General features: G+C 42.6%; 1 protein-coding gene across 1 annotated transcript; it reads right to left on the bottom strand.

Annotated features, from left to right (window-relative positions):
* Positions 1–2,095: 2,095 nt before the first annotated feature.
* On the bottom strand, positions 2,096–6,721 carry LOC146369549 (CD63 antigen-like). Its single transcript, XM_084910683.1, has 8 exons — positions 6,713–6,721; positions 6,379–6,498; positions 6,176–6,250; positions 5,623–5,718; positions 4,142–4,243; positions 3,635–3,667; positions 3,460–3,543; positions 2,096–2,226 (listed from the first exon to the last, which is right to left on the bottom strand). Exons 1-8 carry the CDS (start codon positions 6,719–6,721, stop codon positions 2,140–2,142), a joined length of 606 nt encoding a protein of 201 aa, XP_084766809.1. The 3' UTR covers positions 2,096–2,139.
* Positions 6,722–19,007: the final 12,286 nt, after the last annotated feature.

Genomic DNA, 19,007 nt, shown 5'->3' with positions numbered 1-19,007 from the left:
ACTGAACAAACATCTCTATCGTATGACAGAGAAATACAGAAAACCACGAGCTGCTGGCCCATGGCTTCCCTGACAAATGAGCAGAATGCACACCAGACATTCCTTTCACCCGCTGCTAGGGACCAGGCTAACTTACCATGCTAGCGTTACAGTTATACCAGGGGTGGGCAACTCCAGGCCTCAAGGGCCGGTGTCCCTGCAGGTTTTAGATGTGTCCTTGAACCAACACAGCTGATTTAAATGGCTAAATTAGCCCCTCAACATGTCCTGAAGTTCTCCAGAGGCCTGGTAACGAACTAATCATGTGATTCAGGTGTGTTGACCCAAGGTGAGATCTAAAACCTGCAGGACACCGGCCCTCGAGGCCTGGAATTGCCCACCCCTGAGTTATACCCTGGAGATAAAATTGTTAAAAACTTCAGTTAGCGGACTCAGATCAATACTCACACTGGATGAATCAAAAATTTAACAGAATAAAATACAGCAGTTCGGTCATATTCATATCAAAACTAATGGCCTTAAGAAACTTTTATTCAGTTAAGAGCAACGTGACATGCTACAGTACTGCGACTGGAGCACACATGCATGCTCCCACGTCATCACACAGCATACAACCATATACACAAACACACACAGACTCAGAACATGTAGGCAGGAGGTTACAACCCAAAATAAATTATTTAAGAAAAACCAGGTGTTTCAACACAAGTGCTACACTTCCAGAATTGGTATTATCAGCCTCACTTGTTAACAGCAGTGGCCCTCTCGATTAGGCGCTTGTTAGTAACCAGTCGTCAATAATTAGAAGCCTGGATAGTGTCCCCAAGGGTGTGTTGTATTTTAAGGGATAGAGTAACTTTAATACTGGAATTTTTCCGTTACCGTTTCACGAAGGGTTAAAAAATGAAAGTCCACAATTTAGATTTGGCAGAAAGTTTTATTAAATCAGTTTAGTTAAGAGCAAAGCAAAGGAAAAATGTATGATTATAACAATCACAAAATAATAATCGTCATTTCACCTGAATCTTATGTGTCTAATTAGCCTGCTCTGAGCTAACAATGATTTTGTTCTCATCTTTAGGAGGAGGGAGGTTAGAGGAGAAACGGGCAAATCCATGCCTGAAGATGTATCTTCACCCATTGCGTTGTGTTAATTTGAGTGGTGGTTTGATCCCTCTTAATGTCTCTCTGCTGGAATTTCCAATCATTGACTTCTGAGATCTGATTTTCTGGACTGTTCATCCTGAAGAACTTCCAGGAACTAACCCAGAACATCTACAGGTTTTCCAATTTATGTTCTGTCATGTGTCCACTCGTCTCCATCTTCCAACCTTAGATATCCAGTCACTGTGTTTGCATAAGATCCACTAATATATAGCCACTCCCTATCATGCTCTCTATCATCAATCTTTCACTCACTTTTAACTAAGGTTACTAAGGTTATTTCATTTCACGTCTTCCTTTTTTTTTTTGCTTTTTTACCTCAAGTAGATTTGCCTTTAGCCCATTCTGAAGAAGAACATTGATTTAGGCACAATCCTTAAAAGGGACCAGCCAATCACAATTTACTCTCTCTATCCATTCTCTATCCAGTCTCTCAGTTAGGCCTTGTTTTTATAATCACCATTATATTTTGTTACTCTTATTCTTATTCATCATTTTGGGCCAATAAACATTTTATATTCCAATAATTATGTTATGATCAGTATTTGATGTTCTTAAAACCAGACAACTGAGTGGTTCTTGAACTTTAATAGTTTTAGTAGTTTTAATTTATTTTCAACTACTCCACACTCCTAAGGCTTACGAAGCTGCTTCTTTTATTTATAATATGCCCCATATAAGAGGACTAGAATACTGCATAGTATCAAATAACACACACAAAAAAATGTTTTGCTTTTTAAGCTATGCTTTGTACAGCTGGGAGAAAAAGTCTACGAGCTAGCGGTGTAATCCTGCAAAACACCACAACCTCAACCTCAACATTTGTCTCCTGAATCTCTTTCTCTCAAGGCACAAATAACTTTTTTTTTCAAGCGAATAAAAAGAGGTCACATCCTGACCATCGAGTCCTCTTTTTATACCCAAACCCAGTGCAATGGTTAAAGGTAAGAGGACCTGCATGCGTAGTAGTTCCTTTCATTTGTCTTCCATGGCAATGGATTCATCAGCATTGTTACGTTTGACCTGACGGATCATGCAGATGGCCATGAGCAGGGCCAGCAGCTATAAAGACAGATAGATGAACAGGGGGTTAGTTCACGAAACAGACAGGCTATACAATTGGAAAAAGGTGCAGTTTAACAACACTAAAGCCCACTGAGAAGGAAAATGAATGCTATTGCTCCAACACTGGAATGAATAGCTTTTACTCTGGAGCTTGTTGCTAGTATGCGATGGAGGACACACCACCTGTATCAACTTACTATACAATATAGTTAATACACTAGGGCAGACCTTCCCAAAGTGTGGGGCCCGCCCCCTAGGGGGGCGCCCTTTCTCACTGTCTCTCTTCCCCTCTGTTTTTCTTTCCCCCCTTCTCTTTCTCTTACTCCCTTTCCTTTTGGGGGATAGGAAAGGGAGAAAGAGTCATGTCTGTCCCGTCTGTAACAACTGAAAATAAAATAAAATAAATAAATATTAATAACAAAGGACAATCAAATGGACCAATACGGCAAGGCCGTGATGATTCACTTGGTAAAGTATATCTGTTGGGCATCTTTTTTCGCATTCAGACAATAATTCTGATGGCTAAAGAACCAAACGAGACAAGCAAAAAAAAAAAAAAAAAAAAAAAAAAGAAGAAGAAATTAAATATGAAATCTGCCGGTTTCAACGAATAGCTCTTTGGGAATCACGTTTTTGGTTCAAAACTAGAATTTTATGTCAATGAAATTGTTATCTTTGGCATTTTCCATACATTCAACTAAAGAAATGGAAAAAAAAATGTGTTTTTGTGAAAGGCTGATACTAACAAAGTCCCTAAAGATGCAAACAAAAGGGATTCTTTTCTGAGTTATTTGTGACACAAAACTGTTCCATCCCTGAAGTTTGGTGCCTTTATGTTTGACTCATTTGTAGGTCATTAATATGTAGTTCATGAAACAAACAACAAAAAAGGCCCATTCTCAAAATAGTCAAGTACAAAAATGAAAATGTGTCAAAGATCTTCAGAAACTCTCAAGCACAAAAACTGAAGCCCACTTTAAAAAACACACACAACAGCCAAACAAAAACAAAAAAACAGTCTGCTCCTTAGAATCAAATTTTAAAGAAATGTGGGTCTCATTTCCTGTTCATTGAGATTCTAAAGATGCCATAGAAAGACTGATTTTGATTTTTAAAGTTATATGTTAAGGCGGCCATGGTGATTTTTACAAAATCTTACAGAACCACATAGTCACGGTGACACACAGTAAAAACCAATGAAAATAAAGGAAAAACAATAGTGGAACTTACTGCTGTAACAGCAAATGCAAAGAAGAAGTTTATAATCATCTTGAAGATGTAGTCCAAGAACCAAAAAACATGCTCCCCACAGGCCTGCAGAAGGGAAGAAAATAATTACCTGTAAACATAACTGACTTAGATTGTATCATGTTTGAATTGACTGGTCGCTTGATTGACTAAATACCTTTGCATAGATTGTCTGTGGACCGCTTTTTCCCTGCAAGAAAGCAGAAACACAACATGAAAGAAAATAAAAACAGCCCATTTTAATTTTCTGATACATTTTAGGAAATATAGTTTAACATAGAGTAGATGAAAGGTAAAACTGCAAATAATAGACTTTTTAAAAACCAAGAAAAAAACAATTCATTCTTGATGAATGTATGGCCACAAAATTCTTGAACTTTAATTTTTAAAAGTGACAATCTGACGCTGATTTTACACAGCAAAGACTTGATGGTGAAAAAGAGAGCATTTACATTCATAACACCAGAGTGATTTTAACAGATGCTTCTGAAGAGATTATTCATTAGTCTGTCAAAATATTTAAAGTAACATGACTGACTACATTTAATCATTTAAACATGTCATGAGGATGAATTTTCCATGAAATAAAGTTTAAAGGTTTCCTCTTTTTTTTTTTTTTTTCTTTTCCAAGTCTGAGATTCTGGTTTTATTTTATAAAACTAACCTGAGGTCTGTATTTGCATTCAGTTGCATCTGATGTGCATTCACAGGAATCTGGGATTTCATTGCCCCAGTCCTCAGTATTCCCTATTCCACAGCATTTGAACTGTTAACACATGTCAAAAACAAATAGAAAAATTAAAAATGTCAACACAATTCTGCAATATTGTTCATTTTTGCAATATGTAAACTAATTAAGTCCAGAAAATTATTAATAAAAGGTTTTCTATATAAGATGCAATCAAAAAGTTCCTTGACTACAAGCAAAAATGATCAGTGATTATGAGCATGAGTGTTGTTTCTTCTGTGTTAATGCAGTTGTGTGTATTTTTTCCCTGAGGTCTCACGGCCAGCAACAAGTTACACTATGAGTAACACTATGAGAAACGTGAGGGCAAGCATTCACCCTAAAGAGCCGTGGCATGTGCCGTGATGAACCTGCTCACAATGTACAGGAATTCATCACAGAGTTGCAGATACCCGAGTGCGTCTTGTTAGAGCAGAACTTCCTCAGAATGATCAGAAAGAGCAGCAGCCATTAATCAGTTCAGAGGTGCCCAAGGAGACAACCTTGAAGTGTAGTTCAAGGCAGAATTTAAAATGAGTATGAGTTTTACCTTTTATAGAACTTTTTGATCACGTCTTCTATAGTAGGGAGAAATAGTTATTTTATCCTCTGATTAAGTTGTCTCCTTTTTATGGTAGTTTAATTTTAATGGAGAAAGAGTGAATTTATTCTTCTTTTGTCACTCCTTAGATACTTTAGCTGTATGTTTTGGGTTGTTGTCAGTTTGCAAGACCCATCTCCAATCCATTTTCAGTGTTGTGTCTCAGGTTCTCATCAAAGATGTTATGGGACAAGGCGCCCTCCATTGAACCCTTGATGCAGTGAAGTCATCCTATACCCTTAGCATAAGATTGGCCCGACAGCATAATGTTTCCAGCTCTGTGCTTGACTGTTGAAATGGTGTTGTTTGGGTCATAATCAGTGTTTATCCTCCTCCCAACTAACTGATGTCTCTACAGTTCATTTCTAATGATGGTCATTTTTGATTGAAAAAAACAGAAATGTACAAATGTTTAATAACGCACACAAAATTGTATACAAATTAAAATAATTTATTTTGTGTGTTGAAATTCTCTTTGTGGACTACAATCTTAGGTCAGTCTAATCAAAGTAACTACATTTTTCAAAGATAAAACTTTTAAATTGGTAAAATTTGACTGGAATACAGCTTGAGATTGAATGTCTTTTGTTTTCTTTTTTCTGAATTTTTGGTTGACATTCTGTCTTAATCCATTCAAATTAAACTACCAAAAGATATAGAGTATTCATTTCTTTGTAAACGAGCAAATTAAGCAGGATATCAAAGAAGTATTTCCCCCATTGTATGTTTCTACTGAAATTCATATGTGTTGTGGAAAGAGTCCTGTCATATTTAAAAAAGAGAGGAAAAAAAGACTCCTCTCATAGAGGTACATTACAAGTTCCTGTAGCATGTCAAGCATGTGTCTAATGCCTGGTACTTCCATGTAGGGCTCCACTAGTTCACTGGATTTACTTAGGAAGGCAGCCTTTATCTTCAAATAAAAAGAACATCTTTAGTATCATGGTACAGAAATGAGAGAATATATCATCATCATGACAGACAGTGAAGTCACAAGTCTCAAGTAGCAGAGAAACAATAACTAAAACCTAAAGATACTATAGAAAATTGAAGAATAGAAACCAAATGGTGTGCATCAAACTGCATTTTGACTTTTTGGAGTTGATTGATTTCTCCAAAGAAATACAGCTAGACATTTTTGTCACTAAGGTACTGAATAAATGAAAGAAAAACTATAATGACGAGAGAACATCAAGGTAGTTGATCTCAAAGGTAGACAAAAAACAAGGTCATCAGACGATAAATGAGATTCTGACTATTCTAATATAGGGAGTATAATAGCAAAGAGGAAGAGAGGGCAACAGGATTAGGATAAGGAAAAGTAAATTCACATCTGGACAGATCACTGGATAGGGAGAAGGACAGATGACCTGGTTTCTTCTGACAACTACAGTGATGCCACAGATTATCATGATGATCATTCCAGTCCCCACGAGCCCTGCAAACTGTACATGAAGCAATATTTTAAAAATTAACACAATCATCACCTTGATCTTGTTGTTTTTATTGTGAAATTAAAAACACATGATAAAGAGGTATCAGCTCTTTATCTTGTTTGGACTCTTGTTCTTACTATTTTGATGGAAAGGTCTTTCTCACAGCAGGCAGCAAAGATTCCCAGGAAGGAGACACCGAGGACGCCAAATGCAAACAGCCAAAACCAGCCGATGCTTGGCATGCCAAATGATGAGAGCTGGAAACAACGCCAATGCCAGATTAAATTGGAACGTTTCTTTATTTGTTGAGATAAACCAAATACAACTAATGAATCTGAGTCTCCTCACTAATATCTAATAATATAGATCATGACTCAAGCATTTCAAAATCTGAACAAGGCCATACCAGGACCAACCTGCAACTTGCCATCCAGATTCAGATAGTAAACATTAACAGGTCCCACGATCTACCAGTTTCATGGTGTTTCTCTCTTACTTTAAAAACTATTGGAACCTCTGCCTGAAAACTGTCTGTTTCCATATAAACACTGCAAACATTTCTAGACAAGTGTTGCAAATTTCAGATACATAATTTTGGAGAATGACTGATACTAACTGGCTGAGTGCTCACAATTGCAAATTAGCTGCTTTTTTCTTCGGAGCATTTGTTTCAGAGCATTACTGCACTCAGTTACATTTTAGTAACAATGCAATGATGAGATGAGATGAGATAGCCTTTATTTGTCAGTTGCAGGTCTTTTGCCCACAACCGAGATGACAGACCTTGCCGACCGTACATACAATATACAAACATCGCATTGGGGAGACAGGTCAGGCTAGGTAGCGAGGAAAAAAAAAACATCGAAATGTGTAACACAGAAGGATAATACAGGAATGCACAGATATCAACACACCATAGCACAATAAACACAGACAGCAACATGGGAAAGAGTTCCAGTGTGTACATCTGATCTGGGACAGCTGCAATCTTTCGACTGCACCTCCAACTGACCCGATGTCCACATCAGAGGGGAGGTAAGCGTTGGAGGTGGCGTTGGATCCGGGGTAGGGAGGGTGATGCGTCACTGAGTGCTTATCAGTATCAGTATATGTATGTGTGTGCGTGTCCATAGTTCAGCTGAGACAGTGTCCTTCGCCCTGCCAGGCTAAGTAAACTGTCTTCCAGCCAACCCAGGTGGCCTTGCATGGAATGGGAAGGAACAGACTAAACACAGTCGTTATCAGGGTGTTTTGTTCAGCTCCGGCCTTGCAGCTGGTGCCAAAGGGGTATCCGCATAAGTGATGGTATTTTTTACTTTAGTGCGAACAGCTCATATGAATTTCAAAGCAGTTCTACAGTCCAACACTGGTCTCTCAATCTCCCGTTGGAGAGCCGCGAGCTTCGCCATACTTGCACTCTGTGATGTTGTCATTTCTTGTGCTCAAGGAGCCAATTTCTGAAAACTCACGGCAGTGTGCCTCCCCGAGATGTCATCCAATTTGCGCCCAGAGATGTTATTCCGGGCTAGCCCTTCCGAGATGTATCCAGTCTGCAGTCAGAGATCTTATTCTCAGTATTCACAGCAGCCGTAGCCTCTCCAAGATCTTATCCGTGCTGACTCAATGAGCCCATTTTGAGAAACTCACGCCTCTCCCAACAGCCGGTTCTGCTTTCTTAATTCTTCGATAAGTCAGGGCCAAGCCAGCTCCGATCAGCCAGAACCCTGTTACCATGGTTCCGAATAGGTAGATATCTTCAGCACTCAGGCTCACCCAAGCCCAAACTTCTCGTTGAGAAAGGGGTGTCAATTGCATTTAGGGACCAGTTGATCCAATCCATAATTCCTCTTTTAGGTTTTAGAGAACAGACTGTGAGAGATTGTTCCAGGGAAAATACAAAAAAAAACCACGAGACTAGACAAGGACATAAGCAGGGTGTCATGATCCTGGGTCTTTTGACCCAGCGTTTTAAGTTTGAGTTTATTTTGTTCATTAGGTTATCTAAGTTCATTTGTTTATTAGATTCCCCTTGTGTATCCAACCCCTGTTAAGTCTCCCTTGTCCTTCATGTGCTTCATGTCTGTGTTTCTTATGTTGTCATGTTTGCGTTTCATTATGTTTCCCATTTTATTTTGAAAGAGGTCCTGTGTTCCTGCATTTTGTTTTACTCTTCCCCTGTGGCGTTGTTATGTTCATGTTGTGTCTACTGTGCCTTTCTGTTCCATGTTTCAGGTCCCTATGTTCTGTCTCCCCAGTCTGTTAAGTTTACATGTCTTGAGTTCCGTCAGTGCGTTTCCTGTTTTACTTTCACAGTCTGTCCTATGTTAATGTTTCTAGTTTTGCTTCCCTTGTCTCGTCCTGCCTAATTACTCCCAGCTGTGCTCTCCTTCTGTGGCTCATTCCCCCTCGTTATCCCTCAGTGTATTTTAGCCCCATGTTTCTCTTTGTCAGTGTTGCGTCCTCCCTCATAGCTGTGTGATTTTTCCCTGTGGCTCCTTGTGCTTTAGTTTTCCCAGTTTAGTTTAGTTTAGTTTTGTATTGTTTTTTGTGTCCCACTCCACGCCAGCAATAAAGCTGTGTTTTTTGAGTTTACTTTTTGTCTCTGCGAGTTTGCGTTTGGGTCCTACTCTTGCCTGCACACAGCCGTATTGTGACAGAAGGACGCAACCAGACAATGGACCCAGCAGCTCATAATCCCTCCGCTGAGCTCCGGGAGGACATGATCTATGCGGTGGAGTTTCTATGCCAGGAATGGTTTGCGCTGCCATTTGAAGAATACCAGGAGGAGTTAGCCATCCGTCTGCAGAGGATGGTTTCTGGACTTCCCTGGCTATTTGGCGCGCTAAACCCTCTCATCCAGGACTTCCTCGTTTCCACCGTACACGTCCGCCCGGATCTGCCTCTCCACTATGAAGACTCGGAGGAGGTTCAGCCCAGTCCGCTGGAGGATTCGCGGGCTGGCACGTCTCCTCCTCCCTCCCGGAGAAAACGGCGTTCACGCCGTCTCCTCCTCCTTCCCGGAGAAAACGGCGTTCACGCCGTCAGCAATCTCAAGCAGCGGAGCAGTTTTCTTCCATTGCTGGAGGGCCCGAGGAGCCCGTCCAGCCTCATGCCACGTCTGCTGGAGGGCCCGAGGAGCCCGTCCAGCCTCATGCCACGTCAGCTGGGGGTTCTAGTGAGCCCGTCCAGCCACCACCTGCTTCACCACCTGTGGCTTCAGCGCCGCCTCCTGCAGCGCCACCACCTGCAGCGCTACCGCCTGCTGCTTCCGCACCTGTTCCTGCCTCGCCTCAGCCTGAGGACGACACCTCGCCTGTTCCTGCCTCGCCTCAGCCAGAGGACGACACCTCGCCTGTTCATGCCTCGCCTCAGCCAGAGGACGACACCTCGCCTGTTCCTGCCTCGCCTCAGCCAGAGGACGACACCTCGCCTGTTCCTGCCTCGCCTCAGCCAGGGGACGACACCTCGCCTGTTCCTGCCTCGCCTCAGCCAGGGGACGACTCCGCACCTGCTGGCCCTGCCACGCCTCAGCCAGGGGACGACTCCGCACCTGCTGGCCCTGCCACGCCTCAGCCAGGGGACGACTCCGCACCTGCTGGCCCTGCCACGCCTCAGCCAGGGGACGACTCCGCACCTGCTGGCCCTGCCACGCCTCAGCCAGGGGACGACTCCGCACCTGCTGGCCCTGCCACGCCTCAGCCAGGGGACGACTCCGCACCTGCTGGCCCTGCCACGCCTCAGCCAGGGGACGACTCCGCACCTGCTGGCCCTGCCACGCCTCAGCCAGGGGACGACTCCGCACCTGCTGGCCCTGCCACGCCTCAGCCAGGGGACGACTCCGCACCTGCTGGCCCTGCCACGCCTCAGCCAGAGGACGACTCCGCACCTGCTGGCCCTGCCACGCCTCAGCCAGAGGACGACGCCATGCCAGCTGGAGGTTCAGCCGAGTCTGTCCAGCATCCTGCCACATCTGCTGCAGCGCCACCACCTGCGGCTTCCACGCCATCACCTGCAGCGCCACCACTATCTGGTCCTGCCACGCCTGGTCCTGCCTCGACCCAGCCAGAAGTCGTCGCCACGCCTGGTCCTGCCTCACCGGCTAAGCCACGTCCACCACTCCCTACATCCGCTGCCAAGCCACGTCCAGCATGGCTGTTTCCGGGGCCTGTCAAAACAGCCTGTCCACGGAGACCCACCAACCCACCTGAGGGGTCACGTCCACATCCAAACTAGAGATGGCACGATACCACTTTTTTATGACCGATACCGATATCATAAATTTGGATATCGGCCGATACCGATATGAATCCAATATAGTGTTTTTTAATCAATAAAACAGTTTTTTTAATATCTTGCTGCTTTTTGTATAAGTTCATACTCAAGTTAAAAAACAAACAAACACTAAAGCTATTCTTTTATACCTGTATGCAAAAAATGCACTGCACCCAAAATGTTTCATAGTTCAGCAATACTGATCAATCTAATAAACTTAAACCTACTCCATCCTCCCTATTCTGGTATTTTAAAGAGTAAGCAACCTAACTAATAGGGCTCTAAAACTCCCAGCAAAAAAACCCCAAAACAAATAAATAAGGAACCACCCCCCACCCTCCACCTCATGATGCTTAATCGACGTAATCAACTTTAATTTGATGCAGTGTGAAAAAAAAAATGCACAGAAATAAATTATTTTTTAAGAATAATTAAATAGATTCAACATCTTTCTTCAACAGAAGTGCAGACTGCACAGATGGTATCTTCCCAAAGGAAAAAGTACTATAGCTTACTAGGGTATATTAGACTTAATAGTTACTATATACAGTAACGGACTTCTATTCATTTTACATCAGATTAAAACTTTGGGTGTAAGATTCAGATAATTATTTAATAAAAGCTAGACATTTTAAATGAGAATAAGAAAGAAAAGTATGTCTTTGTGCCCCCTTCTCCCTGTTCATGCCCTATCGGCCCCCCTGGCTAAACTTTGCTAGATCCGCCCCTGCACAGTTACCAGCCGTCAGCTACGTAGAAAAGGATCCTGGTGTAGAAAGTAATATTAAATAAATTCTAACAACAGATTATCAAGCTTAAACGTGCTGCTGTTATTCAGCCGCTGGTTTCCTCTTTCTGGTGCAAAGTGGGAGATAAACAAACAAGAGAGATGGACTTGCGACAGAAAAGCCGATCAGCTGACCACTGATCAGTTTCATGATTGAAGTAGCAGCAGGAGAGGGAGGGGGAGAGAAGAGGCAGTCGCTCCATATATTGGTTGTTAAGCTTAACGCGTAAATGCTTTACAAACATTCAGAGATGAACTTACATGAACTTTTTGGCACGGACTACGCACCATTACGGACTACAAAGCCAGGGACACTGCGCCGATCAACGCCGACTCTGCATTCACCAACGAGCTGAATCAGTTCTACGCCCGTTTCGAGGTTAGCCAGGCGGCTAATGCTATCTACCGCCTGAATACCGAGGACAGTGACGTCATCAGCGAGAGACCGGTGACCAGCATCGCGGAGCATGACGTCCGAGCGGCATTGAGGAGAGTGAACACAAGGAAAGCGGTGGGACCAGACAGCATCACCGGCCGTCTGCTGCACTGCTGTGCTGACCAGCTAGCAGGTGTGTTCACTTACATCTTCAACGAGTCCCTGGCGAAGTCTGTGGTCCCCACATGCTTCAAAAGATCCACCATCATCCCTGTGCCCAAGAATAGCAAACCCTCATCCCTGAACGATTACCGACACCACAGATCCGCTGCAGTTCGCCTACCGATCCAACAGATCCACAGAGGATGCCATCGCCCACGTCCTGCACACCACCCTCAGCCACGTGGACAAGAAACAGGGTAACTATGTGCGAATGCTGTTTGTTGATTACAGTTCAGCGTTTAACACAATAGTGCCCTGCAGACTGTTCACAAAGCTCAGGGATCTGGGACTTAACAGCCGTCTATGTGCATGGGTGTTGGACTTCCTCACTGGCAGAACTCAGGTGGTGAGGGTGGGTAGATGCGTCTCTAACAGCATCACCATCAACACAGGAGCACCTCAGGGATGTGTCCTCTCGCCACTGCTCTACTCCCTCTACACTTCAGACTGTGTGGCCACCCATGGCTCCAACACCATTGTGAGTTTCACCAAGTTTGCTGACGACACAGTGGTGTTGGGTGCCATCTCCAACAACGATGAGGCGGCCTACATGGATGAAGTGAAGAATCTGGCATCATGGTGCCAGGACAACCACCTCCAGCTGAACGTCGGCAAGACCAAGGAGCTGGTGGTGGACTTCAGAAGGGGTCAGCACAGAGACTACAAGCCCATTATCATCAATGGAGCTCCAGTGGAGAGGGTGCAGTCCTTCAAGTATCTTGGTGTCCACATCTCCTCAGACCTGACATGGGCTACCCACATTCAGGTCCAGACCAAAAAGGCTAGGCAGCGCCTGTATCACCTACGACAACTGAGGAAGTTCAGGGTCTCTCCAAAAATCCTCAGGATTTTCTATACAGGCGCTATGGAGAGCATCCTCACACAGAACATGACATCGTGGTTTGGGAACAGCTGTGTGAAGGACCAAAAAGCTCTCCAGAGAGTGATCCGTACAGCAGAACGCTGCTGCAGGATTGCTCTCCCCCCGCTTCAGGACACCTACACCAGGAGATGCCGGACTAGAGCAGCGCAGATACTGAAGGACCTGTCCCATCCTGGCAACAAACTGTTCCAACTTCTGCAATCTGGTAGAAGGTTCTGCATCACCCGAGCAAGGACAGAGAGACTCAAGAGGAGCTTCTATCCCCAAGCCATCCGGGCCCTAAACACACACACACCCGCCCTCTCACATCATCTATAATTGACTGAGACAGGACTCTCTTCCAGACACTCTAAACCAAGGCACAATGTACATTCCAAATTCCTTTAATTTTAAATATGTTTATATTGTCTATTCTGTAAAATAGTCAGATGTCTATTCATATTAATGTACAGAATTCACCTGCTTGCTGCTACTACTGCACATTCACCCAATGTATATACTATTTATATATATATATATATATATAATGTTCTTCCTCTACCCCCCCCATTTTTGCACATGTCGAGGAGCGTGTCAGGCTACATTTCACTGTGTGTTATACTTGTATAACTATGCATGTGACAAATAAAGAACCTTGAACCTTGAACACACTTGCTTTACTTCTCTCTGGGATCACTTCCTCGGAGATGAAATGCCGGATTGGTAGCTACAAATACACACAGCCGCTCTATCACGTGAGCACACTGCTCCGACGTGCTACGGTTATGAGGAGAGTTACGCCGTGTCGAAAGTTTTGTGAGGTGCTTTTTTGATATTTAATGGATAGGATTACATTTTTTATTTTTCTCCGATATCCGATCCAGTAATTTACGTCAGTATCGGACTGATACCGATACGTAATATCGGATCGGTCCATCTCTAATCCAAACTACCGTCGACCGCCCGCCAAGCCGCCCAAGGGTCTTCACACATGCCCACGCCGCCGCCGGCCGTCAGCCAAGCCGTCCGATGTTCTTCACACACGCCCACGCCGCCGCCGGCCGTCAGCCACGCCGCCCGATGTTCTTCTCACACGCCCACGCCGCTGCCAGCCGTCAGCCAAGCCGCCCGATGGTCTTCACACACGCCCACGCCGCCACCGGCGGTCAGCCAAGCTGTCTAAGTGTGGCCAGCCATGCCTGCTTCGCCACTGCCACCTTCCACATGGTCGGCCCCCTGATCTGCTCCGTCACCACCGTTGGACTCGTGGCCGGCCCCCTGAACCTTTGAACTATGAACTGTTATGCTGTCGACCTCCAGGACGGCGCCCCGAACTAATTAACTGTGGACTTTTGTGCCGTCACCCTCCAGGTCGGCCCCCTGAAAGTTTTAAGAACTATCACCTGAGCTTTAGTGCCTTTCATGGGCCTTTTGCACCCTTTTTGTGGGACTTTTGCCCTGGTTTTGGTCAGTTTCATGTGCTTCATATCTGTGTTTCTTATGTTGTCATGTTTGCGTTTCATTATGTTTCCCATTTTATTTTGAAAGAGGTCCTGTGTTCCTGCATTTTGTTTTACTCTTCCCCTGTGGCGTTGTTATGTTCATGTTGTGTCTACTGTGCCTTTCTGTTCCATGTTTCAGGTCCCTATGTTCTGTCTCCCCAGTCTGTTAAGTTTACATGTCTTGAGTTCCGTCAGTGCGTTTCCTGTTTTACTTTCACAGTCTGTCCTATGTTAATGTTTCTAGTTTTGCTTCCCTTGTCTCGTCCTGCCTAATTACTCCCAGCTGTGCTCTCCTTCTGTGGCTCATTCCCCCTCGTTATCCCTCAGTGTATTTAAGCCCCATGTTTCTCTTTGTCAGTGTTGCGTCCTCCCTCATAGCTGTGTGATTTTTCCCTGTGGCTCCTTGTGCTTTAGTTTTCCCAGTTTAGTTTAGTTTTGTATTGTTTTTTGTGTCCCACTCCACGCCAGCAATAAAGCTGTGTTTTTTGAGTTTACTTTTTGTCTCTGCGAGTTTGCGTCTGGGTCCTACTCTTGCCTGCACACAGCCGTATTGTGACACAGGGAAGATAAGGGAGAGGAGAAAAAGTGCGTCCGCCTCCTCCGAGAGCCAAAGAAGAATGCAATGATTATAATGACTTCATTATTTTTACCCTGTTTTTTTTGTTTTTGTTTTGTTTTTTTCCCCATAATTCTGCTGCTGCCCAGAAGAATCTGATGAAGGCAAACTGATAGTATGACTAGTAGTGACCATTAGTGAGGGCATTATTCTCACCTACCACACACATGATGAGATTTTGAGACTTTTACCTGACAAACAGTCATATTTCCAGTTGATGCATTCGAGAAAGAATAAAAAATACTGGGCCAAGACAGCTGTTTTTATTCTTGGTGGGGAAGCAACTGAAAGCAAACTATGCTATTAATTTTTGTGCCTTTTGTGAGAGCCTTCAATTTGTGTGGCATAGTTCAGGGTTTGGGACCTATAGTTTTCCTGTTTCTTGTTTATTATTGAACATTCTCTGTCTTGCGAATTTTGCAGTTTTAGAAAGCTTTGAGGTTTTTCTTTTTCTGGGCTTATACTTATCACATGTATCTGGTCTTTAGGATTCTTAGTCTTTAGTTCATTTTACTGTAATGGTCTGGTTTTGCTTGTGTTTACAGTTTCTATTTTTATTTGTTACTTTGTGTTTTAGTTTATTCTAGCATTTTTGATATAGTCCTTTATTTTGTTAAACTTTTATCTGCATGTTCAATGGCTCCCTGTTTAATTACTTCCTGTTCCATTTTGTGAGTCATCCATCTCTTGTGCCTTGCTATTAGTTTTATTTTCCTCCATGTTATTGTTGTCATTAATTTCAGATGTGTCTTATTACCACCCTGTGTGCAATTCCTTGATGATCTTGTGTGTGCATTTGCAGCCCTGCTCTTCCCTTTGTATTTAGTTTCACTTTTCTTCAGACTTTGGCCAATGGTCTAAAGAAGAGGTTAATTTTTTATTAAAGTTTGCCTTTCAGTCTTTTCATTTCTGGCTTCTTCCCCCATCCTTACAATTTTTCCAATGGTGGCAAGAAAAAGGTCGCTGGTTTGACTCGACCTGAAGACACAGTTCAACCTTGAAAGTGCAAGACTATTTCTTTATTGCTGCAAAATAACAAATGTACATAACATCTAATTTTAGTTAAACCATAATTCAGGTTTGGGGTCCAATTTTCATTGAATGTTCTCAATGGAGATCATGCTAAACTTAATCTTAAGATAAGTAAGTGGGTATATCATAAAAATAAATATACTGTGGATGCTTAAATCTTTAATAATTTTACTATTTTCCATTTTTTCTCTTTGTGATGTTGTGACTAACCTCTGATGTTTTTTGTTAAAAGTGCTAAAACTGAAGACACACAAAACATGTAGTGGATTCAACAGTCATGTACGGTATTGTTTTTTACCTGGGTCGCAAAGGAACTGAAGAGTAAAGTGAGCTGTGCTACCAGGAAAATCATTCCACATCCTATCAGCTGAGGAAACGGAGTCACAGTAGTTAGTGTTTAATAAAATTGGTACATGTTGTAAACATACACGCCAAAATGTATAGAGACCTAAGTGTGTCAACAAAACATGAAGTCCAGAGAACAAAACTTTAAAAATACAGTAAAATTTACACATTATATGAACAAAATAACGAGTGACTAGTGACCTGAAGTCAGTTGAAAAGGAGTCAGAAGAATGTATGGGTGTATCCTTGCCTTCCAGTAAAAAACTGCATTGTTCATAAAAGAAGATATGAGATATGTATATGTGATAATATTGAACTGTTAACTGAATAAAGTTGATGTGCAGTAATGTGAAATGTGAAAATGTGGACGATTGAGTGATACATCTGCTGCAAAGAGTGTATTCCCCCCTCGACAGACCCAACACCACAGTTCAGATAATGTTGTTCAACTTCTCAAGTGCCTTTTAACATGATTCAGCCCGGGCGGCTGAGAGAGAAGTTGGGGGACATGCAGGTGGAAGCTCCACTGGTCCAGTGGATCAGCGACTACCTGACAGGCAGACCACAGTTTGTGAGACTGCAGAGCTGTGTGTCAGAGAGGCTGAACAGCAACATAGGAGCACCCTAGGGAACTGTTCTGTCCCCTTTCCTCTTCACCATCTATACAGCTGACTCTAAGTACATCACAAAAACTTGTCTCCTCCAGAAATTTTCTGATGACACGGCCATTATTGGAAGTGCTGAGATGGGACAGGAAGACAAGTACAGAGGACTGATTGATCACTTTGTGAGGTGGTGTGAGGAGAATCACGTGCAGCTGAATGTGGCCAAAACAAAGGAGCTGGTGGTGGACTTAGGCAGAAACAGATCCCAACCCTCCCCTGTCCGCATTGGTGGGACTGATGTCAAAATAGTCACATCCTACAAATATTCTAGTGCAACTGGATCACAAGCAGGAGCGGTCTGCCAACACAGACGGTGCCTACAAAAAGGGTCTAAGTCGGCTTTACTTTCTACAAAGGCTCAGATCATTCAATGTATGCAGCAGGCAGCTCTGTATGTTTTATCAGTCTGTTGTTGCGAGCACCATCTTCTTTGCTGTGGCATGCTGGTGTGAGTGATGATGTAGAGCTAAGACCACAGCAACCAATCTCCAGTGCTGTCTGATTAAGTAACCAAACCAATCTAAGGTAAAACATTTCTTTGCAAATTAAAATTCAGAGGAGAAAGCATTTGATTATGTACAGAGGCAGGATGTTCCTTGGTGTACTGCTGTAAACAGAGTTAACGACTGTTAAGGCAGTTGTTGGAACCCCAGCTTGGTCATACAACTAGAAAGGGGAAAAAAAGAAACCACACCTGACTTTGCAGAGCGTCTGCTGAGCACTGAGAAAGATAGACAAACCTCTAAATTAGACCACATGCAACACTATTTTAGGTCTTAAGGCAAAACTCACTCCAAACATGCTTTCGGTTCCTGACTGCTCCCATCACACTGACCCAAGTGCAACTGTATCACAGTTCTGTATCTCTGAAACTAAAAGCTTAAGAAAACAAGATGCTGAACTGCAGCTGCAACTGAAAAAATGACAACATAAAATAGCTCAACATGTTGTATAAAGATTTCAGTGAAGGTGAAGGTAGTCGGCAGGTTGAATCAAATATGAAACTGGTGTTGTCTTGGTGCCTTGCTCCATTTTTTTAAAGTTACATCCTGCAACTTCATGTTGCATAAAGTATCTGTCTACTGAGCATGAGCAAAAATCTGGAGTTGATTGTTGCTTTATACATATGTAGTTATTTTTCTTAATTTGTGTCACATTCATTTACTGAACAGTACGATGTTTTTATTCATGCACTGAAAGTCTTTTTCCAGTCTTTCAAAGAGCATAATCCAAAGATTTTCATTTCTGAACATTAGCTATTTTTTAATGAACTGATCTCTTTTTCCTTCAACATAAATAATAACTTGTGGAAAATCAATCATGAAAACTAAAATAAAACGTTTTTTTTTTTTTTTTTTGTTTGTTTTTTAAGTTTCCACTTACCACAAACAGCACATTGTACAAAATAAAAATGCATTTTAGGCATCCATTAATTTTCCCCATCTTCACTTTTTAGAGTCACAGGAGATGAAGCAGTGAAGCTCAGAGTGTGATGATGTGCAGCTTTATGTGCTCTGATAAACTGCCCAGACAGTGAATGTGAAATAAGGAACACACAGAAGTGAAACATACAGAGCTGCTCGGTAGCCAAAGATGTACAGGAAAACCTCATAAGAGATGAGCTGAAAAAAAAAAAAAACCCTCATGAACTGCAGCTTGAAATTTGGAAAGCAAACAGAAAAAAGAGCTGATTGAAACTGCAGTGAGCAGAAAGTAAAAACTAAAAACCAGAATAGGGCTGCCACAAATGATTATTTTGATAGTAGACTAGTCACCGATTATTTTTGCGATTAGTCGACTAATCAGATCATGCATCCATTGGACGTAAAACGTACAGCTTATTGCACCAGCATGCATCTGCTCTTATATAACTTTCATTAGCTTACAGCTTTAAGTGTTTAAGGTATTTGCTAACTAAAAATAAAGACAAGATGATAGTTTATTAAATTTCAATGAAATTTGCAGATTGTTTCGGTGAAGTTTAATAAACTCCTTGCTATCTAAAATATAACGGGACACTGAGCATCTCACACTTCTGATAATCAGTTGTCTGCTTGACGTTTATTCAGCTGTGACTATAACTTTAA

Source organism: Perissodus microlepis, chromosome 17, assembly GCF_051167445.1.
Source record: "Perissodus microlepis isolate ML-2025 ecotype Zambia chromosome 17, ASM5116744v1, whole genome shotgun sequence".
NCBI classification, from domain to species: domain Eukaryota; kingdom Metazoa; phylum Chordata; class Actinopteri; order Cichliformes; family Cichlidae; genus Perissodus; species Perissodus microlepis.
The sequence above is the reverse complement of the archived record's forward strand: the minus strand, read 5'-3'. Positions and strand labels throughout refer to the sequence as shown.